The sequence below is a fragment of the Daktulosphaira vitifoliae genome, unplaced genomic scaffold (genome assembly GCF_025091365.1).
Source record: "Daktulosphaira vitifoliae isolate Bord-2020 unplaced genomic scaffold, ASM2509136v1 Scaffold_5, whole genome shotgun sequence".
NCBI classification, from domain to species: domain Eukaryota; kingdom Metazoa; phylum Arthropoda; class Insecta; order Hemiptera; family Phylloxeridae; genus Daktulosphaira; species Daktulosphaira vitifoliae.
The window spans coordinates 1,704,498-1,725,085 of NW_026099576.1; the positions used below are offsets into that span (position 1 = coordinate 1,704,498).

Here is a 20,588-nt window from a genome sequence, read left to right on the forward strand (position 1 = left end):
ACATTACATTAGCTTCAATTTAAGATATATATAAAAGTGTCAGACCTTCCGGAACATTTTCAAAAGTTAAGTTGAAAAAGTTAATTTTTTGTGAAAAAGTTGTCATTTTAAATCCCCCCTTGTGGGCAGGTTAAGGGTTAATTTTATGAAAAAAATATACCAAATGAAAGGTAATGATATTATGCATCTATACAAAAAAGAATCATATTGATATGTTTATTTTTGAAAAAGTTATAGCACTTTTAAGTAAAAAAAATTGAAAAAATTTCGAAAATTAGCGATTTTTAAATTCGTAATTTTTTTGGAGGTTTCCCCCTTTTACGGGGAACGAGGGAATTTTTTTCAATTTTTGAGGGTAATGTCTTTGACTAAATACAATTTCTGATCTTTTGACGTATCATTGAAAGAAATCGGTTCGGTGAGAGCTGAGAAAAAGTGGTAACAGGCACAAAAAAAACACATCTTAGTAAAACCAATACCTTCTCAGCTTCGCATCGAAGCTAAAAACGGTTGCACAGTGGGGTTAGGGGACGGTATGAACGTGACATATTTGGAATAAGTATAGATGATATTTGACAGTGATTAAAATCACTATCATAAGAAACGCTTCGATGCAAATCTGTAGATAGTGTTTAATATTAAGAAATTGGTGAACTATTCCAAAAGTAAAATTAATTCCTATTTTTTGTTCAACTTCGACTGTCATTTGCACATACATGATAGGTCGTGTTTTTAGCTTTGATGCGAAGCTGAGAAGGTATTAAGTTTACTATTATGTGTTTTGACACAGTACCGTATTTTTTGCGATACGTTTAATACACGGTCTTCTCGTCTCTTCCATCAAACGCCCTATCACATCGCAAGCCCAGCCTGATTAGAGTACCCCGCTATCTAGCTAGGGTGCAAAGTCCATCTATTGGAGCGCGGTCGACCACCGAGCGCAGGCGGTGAACGCTCTATCTTACCTTCGATGTCCTACGCGAAATAACGCCACCCCCCTTTATCTTGTGACGTACTTGTAAGGTACTTCATATATATATATATATATATATATATATATATTAGGGTGGCCCTCAAAAATCAAATGTCTTTATTTTTTTTACGCTACCACTTAATTTTTTTTTTTAATAGTCAAAAAAATGAGCTGTGCAAAATTAGGGTCCGATCCATAAAGGTTAACCCGTGCCCCCAGGCCTATTAAGTTGAGTTGAAGAGGCAAATTTAATAGAAATAACTGATCTATGTCTCATAACTTTTTTTTTGCTTAACTTAGAAATATGAAAGAAAAACTCAAATAAGGAAAATTTTACAAGAAATTCAAAAATAATAACTTCAATGTAGTTTTCTTAATAAATAGCCCACAAAAACACTACATACAGTAAAAAACATGTAAAAGTCTTAAAAATATGTTATAACGGATTTTGTTGATTTTTACTTATTTATTTTCATTTTATTCTTTGGAAAACGCATATTCGTTTAAAAAAATGTTCTAAAAGTTTAATTTTTAATGTGAAACATCTATAGCCGGGGGGTAAAAAAAATTTTGGCGTGGCGATGCTTGCCGCGGCGACGCGTCAGCAAAATGTAAGCAAAATTTCTACCGCCACACTAAGCTTGGATACCTATTTAGTATACAGTGTTGTTTATTACGGTACACAAAACCTGTGTTTTATCTAAAAAGAAAAGAATCGCGCTGAAATAACGAACCTTCGATAACACTACGTTGAAACGAGAAGTAATGATAACATTACATAATATTCGTACTGTACGTACATCATCGGATTTGTTTGGATAAACTTTTTGTTATATAATGTAAATGTGATTAAATGTGATTTATTTTATTTTAATTTTCATACACTTCAAATTATTAACGATAAATAAAAAATGTGTGACAGTGAAAGTGAGCAACCTCCTAAAAAGAAAGCGCTTTACGACACACTATCAAGTCATCTGTAAGTTGATTATATTTCTATTATTAAAGTTTGTATTTATCAATAAGTTTTATTTTAGCTTTTGTTTAATTTTTATATTAATTTTTTTTAGAGTAAATAATAGTAAAACTGAACGTCAAAAACGATACAGAGAGCAGAATAGGCAGAAATTGAAACAGCGTAAAGCTGAAAGAAGAAAACGAATACAACATTCACAAAGTACTGCCGGGCCATCTACTTCTTCAAACACTAATAGCATTGAAGTGAGTGATGAAGAAACAATATCTGTTATTTCCCAAAGTTCATCTGGTTTGGAAAAAACACGTACAGCATCAATTCATAGAAATGAGCAAGATGATAAAATAAATGCTCTCCAAAAGAAACAAGAACGTCAACAAAGATACAGAAAGCAAAACAAGGATAAATTGAAGTAGCGTGAAGCGGAAAGAAGAAGACGTTTACAAAATTTAGAAATTATTGCAGAAGTATCTAATTGTCCAAATATTGAATTTACAGAAATAATCAATGAGTCAATAATAAACGAAATAAATACAAGTTCTCGATGTGTAGATGGCTTTGTAGAAATGCAGCATGAAGTGGATGAAGTATCTCAGCAAAATTCAAGCGATCAATCAACTGTAAATGTAAGAGAAATATTAAATAACTACACTTAATTTAGATACAANAACTACACTCAATTTAGATACCATAAATCAGCTCATAAATATTTCAACGATAATTTTAAAAATAATGAATTTGGACTTGCTTGTTCAATTTGCGACCGACTTTGGTTTGAGAAAGATTTGAAGAAACCATCTGCATCTGGATGTATAATTGACACTTTAACCATTGGGAAAAATGTGGATGCACTCAAAATTTGCTCTAGATGTATATCAGCAATAGATAAAAATCACATTCCTAATTTCTCTGTGTATAATGGATTTCATTATCCAAAAGTACCACAGCATTTACCAAAAATAGATTTCATCACTGAAAGGCTTATCTCACCTCGAATTCCTTTTATGCAAATAAGAAGATTGAGACATGTTCAAGGACAATTTGGTATATACGGACAAATTATCAATGTCCCTGTTGCTGTTGAAACCATGGTCCGGTCACTTCCAAGAAATGTTAATGATGAACTTTGCATTTACGTACATATCAAAAAGAAAATAATTCATAAAAGTAGTTTTGTTCATGGCTTAATTAGCATCGGATCAGTTAAACAATGGTTGAATTATTTGATTAATACTCCTTTATATCAGCATTACAAAATAACAGTTGATGAATCATTTTTTAATGAAAAAGCACCATTCATTACACAACAGAATATTGATGAATCAGTGAAAACAGATATTCTTGGAGAATATCAAAAACAAGCTATAGAAATGATTAACAGTTTAGTGTTGGTATCAACGTCGGAAGCATCAGGAAATATCAAATTACTTACACATAAGCACACTTTTACATGCTACAAAAAAATTGGCCTTACTTCTGTACAAAAGTGCCGATTTGAAGCGCCATTTATGCCGTGTAAATCTACAATAATTTTATTACTGATGGAAAAAAGTAATCCACTTTACAAAGAACATTTGAAAAGATATAATGAAATAAGAATCAACTTAGAAAGTAATGACTATATGACAGTATTGATGATTATTATGAAAGTAATAATCTCAGATCAGATGAAGAATATAATAATATACTAAGAGCTGGTATTAGTAGACCAAAAATATTTTATAAACGACATCCATCAGAAAAATGGCATAATACTTTTAATCCATTTGTTTTTAATGTATTAAAGTCAAATATGGATTTCCAGATAATTACCGAAGAATATTCTTGTGCAGCATATGTCGTCGAATATGTAAATAAGACCAACAGAGGCATTAGCAATTTGCAACGCAAAATAATAGAAGTTATGAATGAGAATCCAGAATTTGACATTGTTGAAATAACTCGAGTCAAGAAGCGGCTTGGTATCTTCTAAGGTTACCAATGTCTAATTCATCAGTAGCGGTTAAGTATATTAACACTTGTTGGCAGATTGAACGGCAGAGGATAAAAAAAACACAAAAACAAATAGATGAACTTGATGATGATTCAACTGATATTTAGAAGGAAGATTGGCACGATAAGTATCAAAAACGCCCAGAAATATTGGAAGAAATTTCTTTAGCACAGTTTATTTCAAAATATACTAAAAATAGAAAAGGAGAGTACGTCACAAAGCAGCACACTCATGTTATTCGTTACAAAAATTATGATATGACTCATGATTAGAATGAGTATAGAAGAGAAATGGTTACTTTACATATACCATTTAGAAATGAAGACACAGAAATATTAGCAGATATAAAATTCACAACAATATACGATGAACACGAGATACGATCACATTTGCATGTGCCCATATCTCTGCCTCCCATAACATCATTGTACCTTTTAATAGGTATATATATATATATATATATATATATATAATTAACACAGTGACATACAACAATACTAACAGGAGGGCGGACTGCACACATAAACACTTTTTGCAATTCACAGCCAATTTGCCATAATAAGATATCCCTATGATAGTTGACATTTTACCATCTTCGCGATCACTACTTTTTGTCTGATAATTAAATTAACTTTGCTACCCCGTATATTGTGTGTGTGTGTCGCTGTCAGCTCCCTGNTGTGTGTGTGTGTCGCCGTCAGCTCCCTGTTGGATTATATCATCTCTAGGTGTCCAGCAGGTTGTATTATCTATTTAATATTTCAATTGCTTAATAAATATATATTTATATCGATGTTAACCTAAAGTGTTATATATATATATATTGTAGTGCGACCCTTGGTAGTTCCTCTAAGGGAATATAAATTAAATAGGAAACTTCAGTACCTAAGGTAGATATAGCCTAGCCAGCTATCCCCCGTTGGTCCCTTAGAATACTGTCGACGGGCATTTAGGCTCAACCCCTAAATAGCGACGTAACACACGAAAGCGAAATTTAAAAAAAAAGAAAAGAATTTGAGTCAAATATTGATATTCAAAAAACAATTGATATATGCCGACAATTATGTCATGAGGATGAGGATGAGCTGATGGATGGACGAATCAGAAATTCGAGACTTTGGTACAAGATTTCCAGAGCCAAATCCCTTTGAAGAATTGTACAGAAATCCGAATACTTTAGTAAATGAAGATTTACGTATAGCTACGCTTGATAACTTAGGAGCAATAACCAGAAGACGAGAAAATATCATGAGCAATGATCGTTTTTGCGAGCTCATGAGAAGCGCTAATGAAAAACAAAAAGACTTACTTTTACACGTCATTCATCACAATTTATCCGAAGAGAAGTCACCTCTACAATTATTTTTTACTGGGCCAGCTGGATGCGGAAAAACATTTGTGATAACATTGATAATGGAAATATATAATAGATTTTCTGATAACGATGGGTTCTGCAATTCATACATTACGTGTGCTTCGACTGGTAAAACTTCTGTAGCCATTAATGGAACCACTGTTCATACTGCATTGAAAATATCGTTATCAAAACTAATACCATTGTCAATAGAAACAGCACAATAATATCGATGCTTATTTAAATATGTCAAAGTTTTAATGATTGACGAAATCAGTATGATAGGTGGCGAGCTCTTAAACTAGATAGACGCAAGATTAAAACAAATAACTGGGAATTTTGATAAAAATTTTGGTGGCCTAGACATTATTTTGATTGGAGATTTGCGACAATTACTTCCAGTTCGTGCAACTCCAATCTATAAGCAGTCAAAACAACGGATGGTTGGACCCTTACTTTGGCGAGGATTAAAATTCTACGAACTATCTCAAATAATGCGTCAAGATAACGAAATGTTTTCTTCTATTCTCACAAAAATTGGTAGTGGTATTATTTTAAATGATGATGAATTGGGCGTAATCGAGTCTAGATTTTTTACAAAAGAAGAAGTTTCACGGCGGTGTCCAAGTGGTGTACGATTATTCCATGTTAATGCCTCAGTTAACGCATATAATATATTAGCTTTACAAACTGAAAATAAAATAACTTCGATTGCAATAGATATTATTTCAGGTTGTTCTAATCATGAGCAGGAAGCAAGTATGAGACAAAAATTACACAAAATGTCTGTGATAGATACAGGATGTTTGCCATACGAAATCAATATGCCCCGAGTAGCATTATTTTGGTTCACGGTCGGTTCAAGCGACCCACGAGTGCTGGGAGAGTTCAATGTTCAAAAATGAACCGTGTAATTTTTTAAAAGTTCTAGGAAAGTTCAGCGTTCAATAAATAACCGAACAATTTTTAATAAGTGCTGGGACCGTTCAATGTTCAAAATAATTGTACGGATTCATCAAAGTTCTTTCATTATAATGAAAGAATCGTTGTAACGGTTATAGCCATTCAAATAGTTTTATTCACTTATATTGTTATTAGACATATTATACCTTGATTAGTACATTAATAAAAAAACTTTAAAATAATAGTTATAAATTATTTTCATTGAGACTATAGCGCAAATTTAACATACGAACTTTTGGCGGAATAACCAGACGTGTCAGTAACCGTTGACCAACAGCTTTAGTTCGCGCGATTTTTATTTGTTATTTAATTTTTACTGTGACATTTTTTCAAATTATCAACGATCGTTTTACTCTCTTTACAAATTATGTTTTGAGACATTCGCCATTTTCACAGCGACTAGATAACTTGTCAAGACTGCTCTTTATCCCTGTTCACTCTCACATATATATTTAACTGAAAAGTTCAATAAAATGTAAGTACATTTAATTTAAATTTAGGACTAAAATAATAAATAGTTATTTTAATTAATTTTAATAATAGCATATATTATTTTTTTAAAAGATAATCATACATTTTAGTAACTACATTTATTGTAATTGTAATAGATACAAGTGGTAAATTATATATTAAATTTTCACATTTTGTATTATGATTAATTATAATTATAATGCAAAATTATTTATTTTAATAAAGTACTATCGTTAGTTATGTTGTTATGAAGTTATTAACAGATACCTCAAGATTTTCCATGAGCTTAAAATGTTTTTAATCATATATCATTGTCGTTATCATCATATCCTAAGCCTTTATCCCAACTATTTGGGGTCAGCTCTAGCTTATTTTAGATCTTCTTATTTATTGATACATGTGATACAAATTACTTCTGTATTTTAATATTTAAAATGGTGCATTTTATATATTTCTCAAAATTGTATACATTGAAATACCATCTCTTAAAAAACTGTTGATTTTTAATGAAAATCCCTCTATTGTACTACTCAATAATTTAAATTTATCAAACATTTTAAGTTAAAAAGAATTGCATCTATTTGAATGAAAATTATATTTCAATAATTCAAATTTTAAATAAATGAAAAGTATAAAGGTTTTCACCGTTTAACAATTAACAGGGTTTTACATTAAACAAGATTTTCATCAGACTCATTTTTGTAATTATTTGTAACCTTTATACCATTAAATCAACAAGATTTTTATACAAATCAACCTATAAAAGGCACATTTTAATCTATGAGGAACAGGCTTACATGTAGCCTAAATAATTTTAAGATATAAATAAAACTATTCACAGTAGTTTCCCAAAACAGAAATCTATATACCTAGGTTGTCTAAAATACCCAATATCCAAAACACAATTATTTTATAACTTAAATAATAACCAAAATAAAATACTTCTTATGAAATATCATGTTAATTTTACTTCACTATATCAAATAGTTACAATAAATAAATGTTGATGGATATCATGCTTTTTTAATTTCCAATATTTAAAAAATATGTCTTTTTTATAAGTATAATAAATATTTTACAAAGCATAGCCATGTACTTGATCAAACATTTGAATACTGTAACACTAAAAGGTTAATTTCTGTATAGTTTATTAACTGAACTTTATGTGTTGGCGCTTAATTGTAAATTGATATAACTCAATAAACATTTTTGAACATTGAGTTCATATTAACCGGAAGTGCAATAACTAATAATAATTTATCATTTACACAAAAATATTTGAACTCCCTATATTCTTTCTTCTCCAGAAATCTGAATAAATATCTATTGACATTTATGAAATAACTTTAAAACTTTATACTCTATTGTATTAAAATATTTTTATTTAAAATAATAAAAAATAATAAATATAATATATTTACTATTATATAATAGTAAATTATAAAATTTTTTATACCCAAAGCATAGTTGTTAATTATTTTTATATAATTTATTAATTTTTTATAGGTATATTATTTTAAATAAAATTATTCTTTGGGAGCATGTTTTATTTAACTTGAAAGGTTGTTCTATTGAAGTATTCTTATCTTCCCTTCTTATTTATATCATTTGGGATACAATTACTAGAGCCTATATTAATACTGGTAAGATACCAACTATTTTAATAATGATTGATCTATAATTGTAACATTGTATATTCATAAAAATAATAATAATAATATTATTATTTTTATATATATATATATATATAATTTAATTTATTATAATTGATGAGTTATTGTTTTTTTTTTCTTTCCAGAAAAATGTTTTGTTGCTTAAAGTGGGTACCATTAAAAGTTTCAGTGCATATACGAGAACAGCATTTGATTTTTGTATGACAAGAGAAATGGCCTCAAATTTTAGTTTTTGTGACAACACCAAATAGATGCTATGTCTGGCTAAATCATAATACCTGAACACGAAAGAACATTTAACAAAATAATAGCTAATATTTTAAAGCATTCTGGTAATAAAGCATCACAGCAATAAAATCCTTTTTTTTTTTTATTATTCAATCAACATTTCATTTTTTTGTAAATGATTTTTAAAATTTATTCACTTAGATTATTTCACAGTTTTTTTATTAATAGTGAAAACAAAATATAGCATTTAGGAAACAAAATAAAAACAGTAAAAAAAAAACATGGTAATCTTATGCCATCTTATTGAATGCTACTTATATGTTTTACTTCTTTTGTTGTACTTATGGCAATGATTTTCTTTTATTCAATTTCATGGAAATTAAATTAAAATTACTAATTGTTTTTATAACCACAGTAATATTTTTTGTTATATCAACTATTGCAATTTCACAATTTTCTGTACTAATATTAACTATATATTTCTTGTCTAAACTGTATAACACCTTAGTGATTAACTTATTATGATAAAAAATTTTTATTGGATTTTTTTGATATATATTGTACAACAATAAATCAAACTGAGTTACAGTAAATAAATGGCTGACATTGCTAACATCATTATTTTTATTTAAAATTAACTATTGTTATTAATTTATATTAATTATAATCAAATTGTATGAATGAATTGTTTACTAATTATCATTTAATATAAAATAAACCTAAAATTCGAAGGTTAACTATTTTATTTTATATTTACATATAATATATTTTATTTTATACATTGTGTATATAGTAATACAATTTATTATTTTAAAATTATAAAATGTTTGAATATTTACAAAACCTATAAATTTAATTTTAAATACCGTAACTGCTAATGAACTAATGAACGCTTAATGAATCGTCGTAGAGCTTGCTTTTATTGAACTAATGAACGATTATTGAACTGTTATCGAGGGTTTTATAGTTGAACCGAGGGACGGTCTTTGAACTCTTACTGAACTTTTGTAGAACTCGGTTCACCCCATGTTAAAATCCGTATTCAAATCTCATTTTGAACCGTGCTGTGAACGGGTTTTGAACTGAGTTCAGCACCGTTGTTACTATATTAAATGAACCCAGTATGAACTCGAATTGCTACTCGGGGCCATATCTTGTTGTAATCTATCCGTCTATGAAAAAAAATGTATAAAATGTTAACAAGATGTTTCACATCTACCAGGCGTCCCGCGTCGCCTCACAATTTTTTTTATTATAAACATTTACTTTATTAACATTCAACTTTAAACGATTAAAAAAATAGGTTAAATATGTCATTTTCCATATTTTTAACATATTAATAATCAAAATCAGTATTAATTAAAACAATTTTTTTTGTTCTTTATTTTTTTTTTATATGTAAATACTATTTTTTAATAATATTAAAACTTAAAAGTGATAGAAATAGTCTAATTGTACATTTGAAAACATCGCGATGTTTTTAATATTTTCAAAAAATATTTAACTTACAAAAAAAGTTTCGTACAAAAGTTGTTTAAAAGACAATTTTAAACAAAAAAATTATCTTATATTTTTTCATTTAAACAAATATTTTTCGAGTTACATTACATTTAATATGAGTACTAAAATTTATTTTCCNGAGTTACATTACATTTAATATGAGTAATAAAATTTATATTCCATTTTTTTCATTTTACGGTTACTTTTTATCATGTTATACTTACATTAGACACAATGTTATAAATGCATATGTGTGTATGTGTGAGTTTATTTATTTATTGTATCATTAAAGTGTAGTGTATATTGAGATACAACCGATAGAGTAGGTAATTGATTTGACGCTATATTATTTAAACCCAACTAAACGCTAAATTGTACATTCCGAAATAACAATCATATTATGTCAATTGCCACCGGAATATCTGGTAATATTTTTCTTTTTCTTTGCCTTAATCCCAACTACTTGGGGTCGGCCACCCTTATCTTAAGCTTCCACTTGACACGATCTCCCACATCTTCTACACAAGGAATTCTACTCCTCAAATCGCATTCAATAGCATCCCTCCATCTCTTTTTTGGTCTTCCTCTATCTCTTCTTCCTTCAACATTCATTTCTATAACTGTTCTTACAGCTTTCGATTCTTCTTTCCTCATACCATGACTAAACAATCTAAGTCTATTTTCTGTCATCTTATCCACGATTGACGCAACACCTATACTTCCTCTTATATGCTCGTTCCTTATCCTATCTTCTCTAGTCACTCCACTCATCCAACTAAGCATTCTCATCTCTGCTACACTTATTCTCTGCTCTACTTTCTTATCAACCGCCCAACACTATGAACCATACATCATAGCTGGCCTCACAATTTCATACTAAATTTAAAAACTATAATTAGTATTTATTCATATATTATATTTTAAAATCAAAGAACTACTAATCAGGATATAATTAAAGAAATAAGAGTTGATGTTGCTTTTAAAATATTTCACCAATTTCTCTAAATGAAACACTATCTACAGATTTGCATCGAAGCGATTCTTATGATAATGATTTTAATCACTGTCAGATATCATTTATACTTGTCCCATCTATGCCTCGTCCACACTGTGCCTCGACCCCACTATGCTACCGTTTTTTTTTTTGTGTAGTTACCATTTTTTCTCAGCTCTCACCGAACCGATTTCTTTCAAATATACGTCAAAAGATCACAATTTGTATCTAGTCGTAAGTCATTATCCTCAAAAATTGAAAAAATTTCCCTCGTTCCCCGTAAATGGAGGAAATCTCCAAAAAAATTACAAACCTGCCCACAGAGGGGATTCAAAATGACAACTTTTTCAACTTAATTTTTGAAAGTGTTCCGGAAATACTGACATTTATATATATATATCTTCAATTAAAGCTAATGTAATGTACTTTATTATTAAGAAAAAAAATTTTGGACTTTATTTTGTCTTCGTGGTGAAAATGGCTATTGAATTCCATTTTTTGTGTGAAAATTCTCGATTTTATTTTTTTCATTTTTAACTTTATAATGCTATAACTTTTTGAAAAGTATATGGATCCATACAATAAAATAATCCCTTTTTCATTCGACATACTTTATGTTAATAAGAATACAGCTGATCATGTAACTTATGGAATAATCCACCAATTTTTTAAAATTAAACACTATCTAAAGATTTGCATTGTAGCTTTTTTTTAATAGTGATTTTAATCACTGACAGATATCATTATACTTGATCCAACTATGCCACGTCATCACTGTGCCGCGGCCCCTTGTGCGTGGTTTTTTTTGATTAATTTATTTTAATAATAAATCTATCCCAACTTTAAATTTTTATTTAATAATAAAAATCTATTGTGAGCTCGTTGGGTTTGGTTAATGATTGATCTTAATGTCTTTGTTTTAACGAACATCGTGCCGTCGGACAGAGCTAAAGGTCACAATTTTCTCAGTTAAAACTGAGACTTAAATTAATTTATTGGACTAAGTGTATTGCAACTCTATACTTACTGGGTAGTTAGTCATTGAGCTTTATGTTTTTGTTTTAACGAGCATTGTGCCGGCGGATAGCTCAAAGAAATTTATGAAGATATTTCTAATTTTTAACACGCTTATATTAGTTTCACCTGTATGTATGTATGTATGTATTTATGTATATTTGTAACTGTCCAAACGCCACGCGTTATCGCATATTCCGTCGTCTAGACTAGACTGTCATAACGCATTCACCCCACTCCACGCCTCGCTCATCACACGCCGGCAATACTATTCCTGTAAAAATTTATTATTGGTTATCGTACCCGTACATACGTGCGTGTCATCAATATTATATATATATAAACAAATTTTTATTTTGACTGACCATTATTATCCGCGTGCATACGGCTTACGTATATATTCCTACCGCCGTTTATACCTCAGGTATAACGTTAGTCCGACCTAGAGATGGGAATTATGGTTCATTCGAATCAGGTCAACTAGAAGATCCGGTTCAAAGACCCGTTCGCAATCTAAAAGATATTTTGAGTCAATTGAATGGAACATTCAGTATAGTTTTGATTCTTTTGCGGTTCTCGATTCGCGAATCGCATGTATAATTCGCGATTCGGATTAGGGATGTGTCGTATAAACAAATGACATATGATGAATATGTTATCATGTTATCATTGATATTTGGTAAGCGATCAAATCGGTTCAGGTGATTTATACGGGAAAAAATTAGTTTTTGGGGGATCCGGATCATTATGGTTCGGCGATCTGAATCATTTCGTTCACTATTTTGATCCGTTCGTTCGCGAACGACACATCTCTAGTCCGACCCGCTCGCCCACAAAACACGACTGTACCTAATGCATGATACGTTTACGTACTTAAGTCGCTTTACATGTATATATATTCTAATTACTATTAAAAATATATATTAACACACTTTATTCTTATTTAGAGATATAGAACTCATTCATTCCGATTACAAAGGATGAATCCAGTATCGTCATTTTTCGTCACTACCTCCATGTTCTGGGAGGGGGAAATTTACGCGCCTGCTGCTTTCCTTGGATGTGGTAGCCGTTTCTCAGACATCCTACCCGGAATCGAACCCTGATTTCCCGTTACCCGTAACAATCGTGATATTGATAGTAACTACTATCATAATATATGAAACAAAAAAGTAAAAAATAAATATAGTTTAAAAAACTAAAAAAACACGCTTTTAAAGCAAATCGAACTAAAAAATTTAAAATAATTTTTAAAATAAGCTTAAAACAATAATGAACGAAAAATACTAGTATTATTGTGATAAAAGCGTGGGTGCTTTGTGTCATATTTTTTTGTATATTCAGCGCCCGACGCTTTTATCACAATAATACTAGTATTTTTCGTTCATTATTGTTTTAAGCTTATTTTAAAAATTATTTTAAATTTTTTAGTTCGATTTGCTTTAAAAGCGTGTTTTTTTAGTTTTTTTAAACTATATTTATTTCTTTTATCTTGGTGATTATTGTACCGCATCTTTTCAAGGCGCTAGCACCGGGATACATTGACCACCACAATTTTTGAATCTTGTTTTGGCCAGGCCAGGGGAAGATTTAAGAAATATTGATGTCGATCTCTCAATAAAATATATTCTCTCAAAAAAAAAAGAAAAAATACTTATTCAACAAACGTAAAAAATTAATAAGAACAAATTATAAATTATATTTCTAATAAAATATAGAGTGTTTAGAATCCTATTACAAGTAAAATCAGTCATAGATTTTTTGTAGTTTAATAGTATTATTTAAAATTTGAATCATTTTTGTAATAATTTATTGACTATATGACGTATAATGTAAATTGTATACGTAGTGCTTTTAGTACCAGAATCAACATTGGATTACTTGAAATATTATTGCATTATATAGGACGTAAGGCATGTACAATTTAATCTATGCTTTCGAACATCCAAAAATCTATTGTGTAACAAACCATTAATGAAATGATAATAGAAATCATTAATAATGAATTAATTAATTTAAAAAAATTTAACATTCCAAACAATATTACCCTTATTCTATATTACTATATCTTCCTTTACTTTACTTTATTTTATTTTTGGTTTATTACATTTGTGAAAAATTTTATTGACTTTTGGATAGCGTGTTCGTCGCAAACGCATTCGGTTTCTCCTCATAATCGATTATGTGACTAATTACTGCACCAACTTCATAAGTACTACTATCGGGGGTTGAAACTAAGGGAAGCTTAGCGTTAAATGGAACTAACAACTGACTACTACATAAAGCTACTTTAGCCTGGTGAAATGCTTCTTCACAGTCTGTTGACCATTCCCAACTAGTATTAATTTTTGTCAATTCATATAACGGAGCTAACAAATTGAGGGCATTGGAATGAACTTATTATAATAATTTATTAATCCTACAAAAGACTTTCATTGCACTATAACACTAGGTTTAGGTGCGTTCATTATTGCATCTAATTTATTTTTACTTAGGTTGGGTTGAGATGGTAGACCATCTCCATCTATAATATGACCTAAAAATTCCACACTAGTACAATACCATTGACATCTACTAAAATTAACTTTTACTCCATGTGCATTTAACCGTTGAAATACTTGGTTTACCGTTTCACGACAATTTTGTTCATTATTACCACCAATAATGATATCGTCCAAATATACTTGTACATTAGGAATACCTAACAATAAATTTTTCATTGTTGCTTGAAATTTAGCCGGTGCTGACGCAATACCATAGCATAACCTATTATATTGATGCAGGCCTTTATGTGTGTTAATCGTTAGCATCGCGCGACTACCAGTTGCAACTTTTAGCTGCATATAAGCATCTGATAGATCCACCACAGTAAACACTTTACAATTACATAGCTCATTGAATACCTCATCAACTCTAGGAAGTGGGTATTGGTCCACTTTTGAAGCTGGATTTACAGTAGCCTTTCAATCAACACAAACGAATCTTAGTATTATTTTTTGGTACTACCACTATGGGTAATGACCACTCACTACTTTCCACTTTAGTAATTATATATTTATGTTCTAAACGGCTTAATTCATCTTCTACTTTTGATCTAAGCGCATGTGGTAATTAATATGCTCTATGAAATCTTGGAACACAGTTATCTTTTAAAGTTAAATTTACTTCATACCCAATAATACTATCATCCATATTATTATTATTAGGAATGACATACGGAAAATTTCTTTTAATTTCATCAACAATTTTATTTTTATCCTCTATTCTGCTTATAAGTAACTGATTTTCTCCTTGATTTGCCTCACTCCTCACACTAATGAACATTTTCCTCCAATCAGGAGAAAGTATATTTAACCAATTCCTACCTAATAAACACTTACTAACACTGTCATTAGTCAGTAATTGAGTTTTACCACTTTACCTACCAACTCTACATCAACCAAGGATTGATCTAACACTTCTATTTCAATATTATTAACCGAATTTAAACATATAGGTTTCAACTCCAGACATATTTATTTCTTAACTTTTGAATAAACACTTTTTTTGGAATAATAGTAACAAACGCGCCAATATCTATTTCAAAATTTAACAGAACACCATTAATTTTAATATTTATTATTAAAGGTTCACAACTCAGGGAACTTACATTTACATTATTAATATCAGCCCGATTCAATAAAATCAATACATTTACCTTTTATTTTGACTTTACAAATTTTTGAATTTGAGGTATGACCCAAGGTCCCACATGAAAAACATTTCTTTTGCTGGACACGTACAATGATCATGATTTCTCCCACACCGAAAACACTACCTGACTGACTGACTAATTTTGATTTGACGGACCACTTCAACTACTAAATTTACTAGTTTTTTTTTGGAACTTATTGATATTTTTATTAAACATCGTCGTGAAATTATTTGTGTTTTTCTTAAATTCCACATAAACATTAAATCATACATCTTTTAAACCTTGCCGAGAATGTTTATATTGAATTATATTGATAATTGTCGTATTCGAAATGTCTATTTAAGTTAAGGACCCATTATTATTATCACCTATTGACCGTTTCACTTTGTATCGCCATCGTAAACAATGATCTGTCACTCTGATTATGAATAATAGTGATGACCTTCTAGATAACAATGACTAACATTATCGTCTACTACACATGCTACCGTTGTAATTATCGTTTCATATGTATTTTTGGCTTCTGGTATGTTTTCATATTGCCATATTATATTCATGACTTCGATCAGCTCTCATACTCCTTCAACCAAGGAGGAACAATCTATCGCATCGTGTTGATACGTAGATCTTTTGGAATACAACTACGATGAAATTAAAACTTTCTTCCGAGCGGACGTAAAACTTCTCATTGAGAACTATGTTGTCTTGGATTTCATCAACACGATGCGCCACTAATATTTTCCATTTAGCAGATGGAGATGAAATCCAAGCGAGGGTTATGTCTGAATTGGTCAAAATTGAATAAAATCGCCGATCAATTTTACATTTCAACTTCGGCACTAAAAGGCTGGCCAAACGTGTTAATAATAGCACTCTACAAAATTCAAGTTAGGTAGTGATATCGTTTTTATAGGCGTGACCTTGCACTTCTCTCATAATAAATGTACCATTTCTTAACAGTTTTCGCCCGGGCTTCTAATGTAAATACGTTTTTCATGCGCTTCAATAGGCTAAACCGTATAGTTGTAATTTAACGATTCTAATTTAACATATCTTGGAAAACAAAATTTATTCATTGTCATTATTGGGCACCATACTACGACATTCAGCAGTGACTTCTGTTGAAACTGATTCGTCCCTCCAGAGTTGAATACACTGTAAGCATTGCATTATAATTGTTGTAATCACTAACACCGGTCCGAGCAAACCACGAGGAAAAAAAATTGTTACTATATTTGATATCAGTGAAGGCTCGTTGCTTGGACGACAGGACGATCGCACCCCCTACTAAAATTAATTAAAGTCGCATCCTCACCACCAGCACCCATTTTATTTATTAATATTATCAGAGCTATGAATTATATGCATTTTACACATATTGTTAAGTTAATTCGAACACACCATCAGTCAGTTCAAATTTTTATTAATTAAAAAATAGTAGTGTTTTGCCGATACTTCAGTTTTGGTAGAGATTATAGAGGTTCATACGCTTTCTAAAATAAAAAATGTATGCGTTACTTATAATCCTATGACAGTTGTAAAATCTTAGGACGCTTCTAAATTTATAAATGCATATAATTCATAGTCCTGAATATTATATGTTTATTAACTGCTCATAAAAATATATGTTTTATGTTCGTTAATCAAAATCTTAGTTATATTAAAAATATTTGATTAATTTTCATCGCTAAATTTTACTCTATAGATATAGTATCAAATTATTTTTATTTGATAATTTTATACCATTTTTTAAGAATACACCAATATTAATATCTTGCAATAAATTCATTTACTGAATGTGATTTAATTTATTAAGTTGGTTACACACGAAGCTGTTTAGTCGCGAATAGAAAACTACGTCTATGCCTAATATTCACGCGAGAGCGGTTTTTTGCCCGCATTTATTTTTGGTGCCAAGTTAAAGATGTCATGAGAGTACTAATGAGGATTAATTTTAATTTAGTTTTGTGATATTCATAAAAGGTGACAGTCATGTACTTTAACGATGCCGAGCTAGTCGTTATTACATATCTTTTAAATAACATAGTCAATATGGAAAAATCCATATTGTCTTTTGTCATATAATCTTTCAAATTTGGGAGATGAAGTTTTAATTCTTGGTTATTATATATAGATCAGTAAATTTATCGGGATATTATTCTAAAATACATTAAATACTCTCAATAGGTTTAATAAAAAAAAAAACCATTGATATATATTTAATAGTTCATAAAACATATAGACGCTGCCGGTTGTCCAAAACCCAAACACAAGATCGCAGCTGAACTGTCGCACGCACACGATTTCAGCCCTCGCTAATAGTATACGTTTCAGAATATTATTCGGACGACAGCGTCGGTATAGTATAACACACAAAAAGGAAAAATATGAATAATGCATGAGATCAAATTAATTAACTAGTTTCTGATATCGTATTTGGATGACGATGTGCCGAAAAATCTAAGCGATATTTGAACGATGCATGTCATAAGGTGTCAAGAAGATGACTTCAATGTATATTTTAAGACTATATGTAGTCTGTATAGGTGTTCAGTAAGTGAGGAAACGGGTTTCTATTGTTTTTAACAATTGACCAGTTTCTTTACTTACTATGCCACGTCCCCACTGTGCTGGGTTTTTTTTTATACTGAAACCTTAGGTAATTTCCTTTCATTTGATATCATTTTTATTACTGTTTTAGTGGATAAGACTTTTTTAATAAACTCATATTATTGTAAAACAGAAGAAAATAAAAAATTGTCATTTTACTCAAAATATTAAAATCTTGTTAATTTGATAAAAAATACTAAGTTAAATTTGGCCAAAATTCATTTTCTGAGTATTATAACCGAATACATTGTATATAGGATAAGATATGTATTTAAGGTCGCTGAATTTAAATATTATAAATAGTGTTTCAAAAAGAAAGAGGAGCATTTAAGCTGTTTTATATAAGAGTAGCTATTTGTTGTTTTTAATAATATTTCTCAGTATATGAGTATGAGGGATTGTAAAAAAGATAAATGTTTGATCCGGTCGATAAGGTGTGATGTTGACAGCTGACAACTGGTTTTCATAGACCGTTTTCGCCATTAACCTTCACCTGTGTCTAGAAGTGACGGCGTCGGTTGAAACTCTCTCGGGTTGTCAGGAACTTGATGAGTGTGTCGGAAGTGGTTTGACTATTTGCGGTTATCGGTTACACAGCGTAAAATTAAGCACGGTTTTTGTGTTATTTTTTATATAAATTTAACTCTTTACCTGCCCACAGGGGGGCAAAAAATGACAAATTTTTCACAAAAAATTAACTTTTGAAAGTGTTTTGGAAATACTGACACTTTTATATGTATCGTAATTAAAGCTAATGAAATATACTTTATTATGGAAAAAAAATTTCGGACTTTATTTTGTCTTCATGGTGAAAATTGCTACCGTATGCTATTTTTCTGTTAAATTTCTCGATTTTATAATTTAGATTTTTAACTTTATATTTCTATAACTTTTCGAAACATGCATAGATTAATATAATTTTTTTATGAGAAATAATATTTATATACCTCTGTCATTTTTTTACATACTTTTTTTTTTAAATCGAACTATTTCCCTTAATACAGATGAACTCAAAACTTAAAAATGCATGTAGGAAGTAGAACTTTTTCAACTTAGTTTTTGAAAGTCTTCCGGAAATACTGACACTTATATGTAGAAATATGTATATATACTAACACTATGATTTTCTAAAAATATTGATATATCTAAACAATCATTATTTTTTTTATTTTGATGTATCAATACTGATCACATTTTGCTGTCATTATTGTTAAAGATTATCGTCTATTGTTAAAACGGTGACTATACATATGGTTGGGTTCGGGGATAATGCGAGTCATTAGTCATGCGGTAGAGTAAAATATATTATACGTTCAGATGATGAACGCCGTGTATTTTACATTATATGCAACTTATATACATGCAGGCAGTTTATGATGCTAAAGCGTTGGTAATTGGAAATTTGTTTTGTACGTTCAGTTGGACAGGTTTTTAGGTTTGTAGAAACGCCGATTTTTTACAACCGGACATGTGTATATACCGGCATTTTAAAGAAAACAACGATAAACGAACGGTTGTTGACTGTCCGATTAAGTGTGGAGGAACAAATTATATATATATATATATATATATTATAATAATTGTAATTATAGTAATAATATTATTAATTAATATTAAATTTATACAGTAATACGGGATATTATGCGTTTTATGGTTATACTGTGAAACAGAATTTTACAAATCCGGTGGTTGTACCGTTTTAGGTATACCTGAAATTGTTAACTGTTTGAATTTTTATTTGTGGTTTCGTACATTTAAACTAATTTTACACAAGTTGGAATTTTATGCTACAAGTCGATTAATTTGTGTACGGACTTCCTCCTCAGAAAAAATAAGTTTCAGTTACCAATTGAGGAAAACAATTTTTTTATCTTGTTATTTGATTAATGAGTGACTGTCCTGAAAACTGTGAGAAAAAATGATTTTGCAATATATACTAGAACTAAATTGACTTAATTACTTTTTAGAATCTAAAAGATTAATAAAATCAAAATTCTATATAATCACAGTGATCATTGCTGGAGATGTCCCCCTTAAACCTGAGATCATTCCGTCCCTGGAGTTAGTTGACATCATTACTGATTATATTAGTTATTTGTTCACAAGCACAGATATGTCAAAGTTCAGATATTATAAGTTTCAACA

General features: G+C 29.8%; 1 protein-coding gene and 1 long non-coding RNA gene across 2 annotated transcripts; both read left to right on the top strand.

Moving 5' to 3' along the window:
- Positions 1-1,614: 1,614 nt before the first annotated feature.
- Positions 1,615-2,490, top strand: LOC126908367 (uncharacterized). Its single transcript, XM_050690368.1, has 2 exons — positions 1,615-1,952; positions 2,044-2,490. The coding sequence occupies exons 1-2, from the start codon at positions 1,885-1,887 to the stop codon at positions 2,363-2,365; spliced, it is 390 nt and encodes a 129-aa protein (XP_050546325.1). The 5' UTR covers positions 1,615-1,884; the 3' UTR covers positions 2,366-2,490.
- A 2,137-nt stretch (positions 2,491-4,627) lies between these two features.
- LOC126908371 (uncharacterized) lies at positions 4,628-8,872 on the top strand. The gene is made up of 2 exons (XR_007704758.1): positions 4,628-6,734; positions 8,529-8,872. It is a non-coding gene; the product is annotated as an uncharacterized LOC126908371 (long non-coding RNA).
- Positions 8,873-20,588: the final 11,716 nt, after the last annotated feature.

Excerpts from the sequence above, each read along its gene's own strand:
- LOC126908367 (XM_050690368.1), top strand. The coding sequence starts at position 1,885 with ATGTGTGACAGTGAAAGTGAGCAACCTCCTAAAAAGAAAGCGCTTTAC. Across the intron at positions 1,953-2,043 it reads GACACACTATCAAGTCATCT|AGTAAATAATAGTAAAACTG; the intron begins GTAAGTTGATTA and ends AATTTTTTTTAG.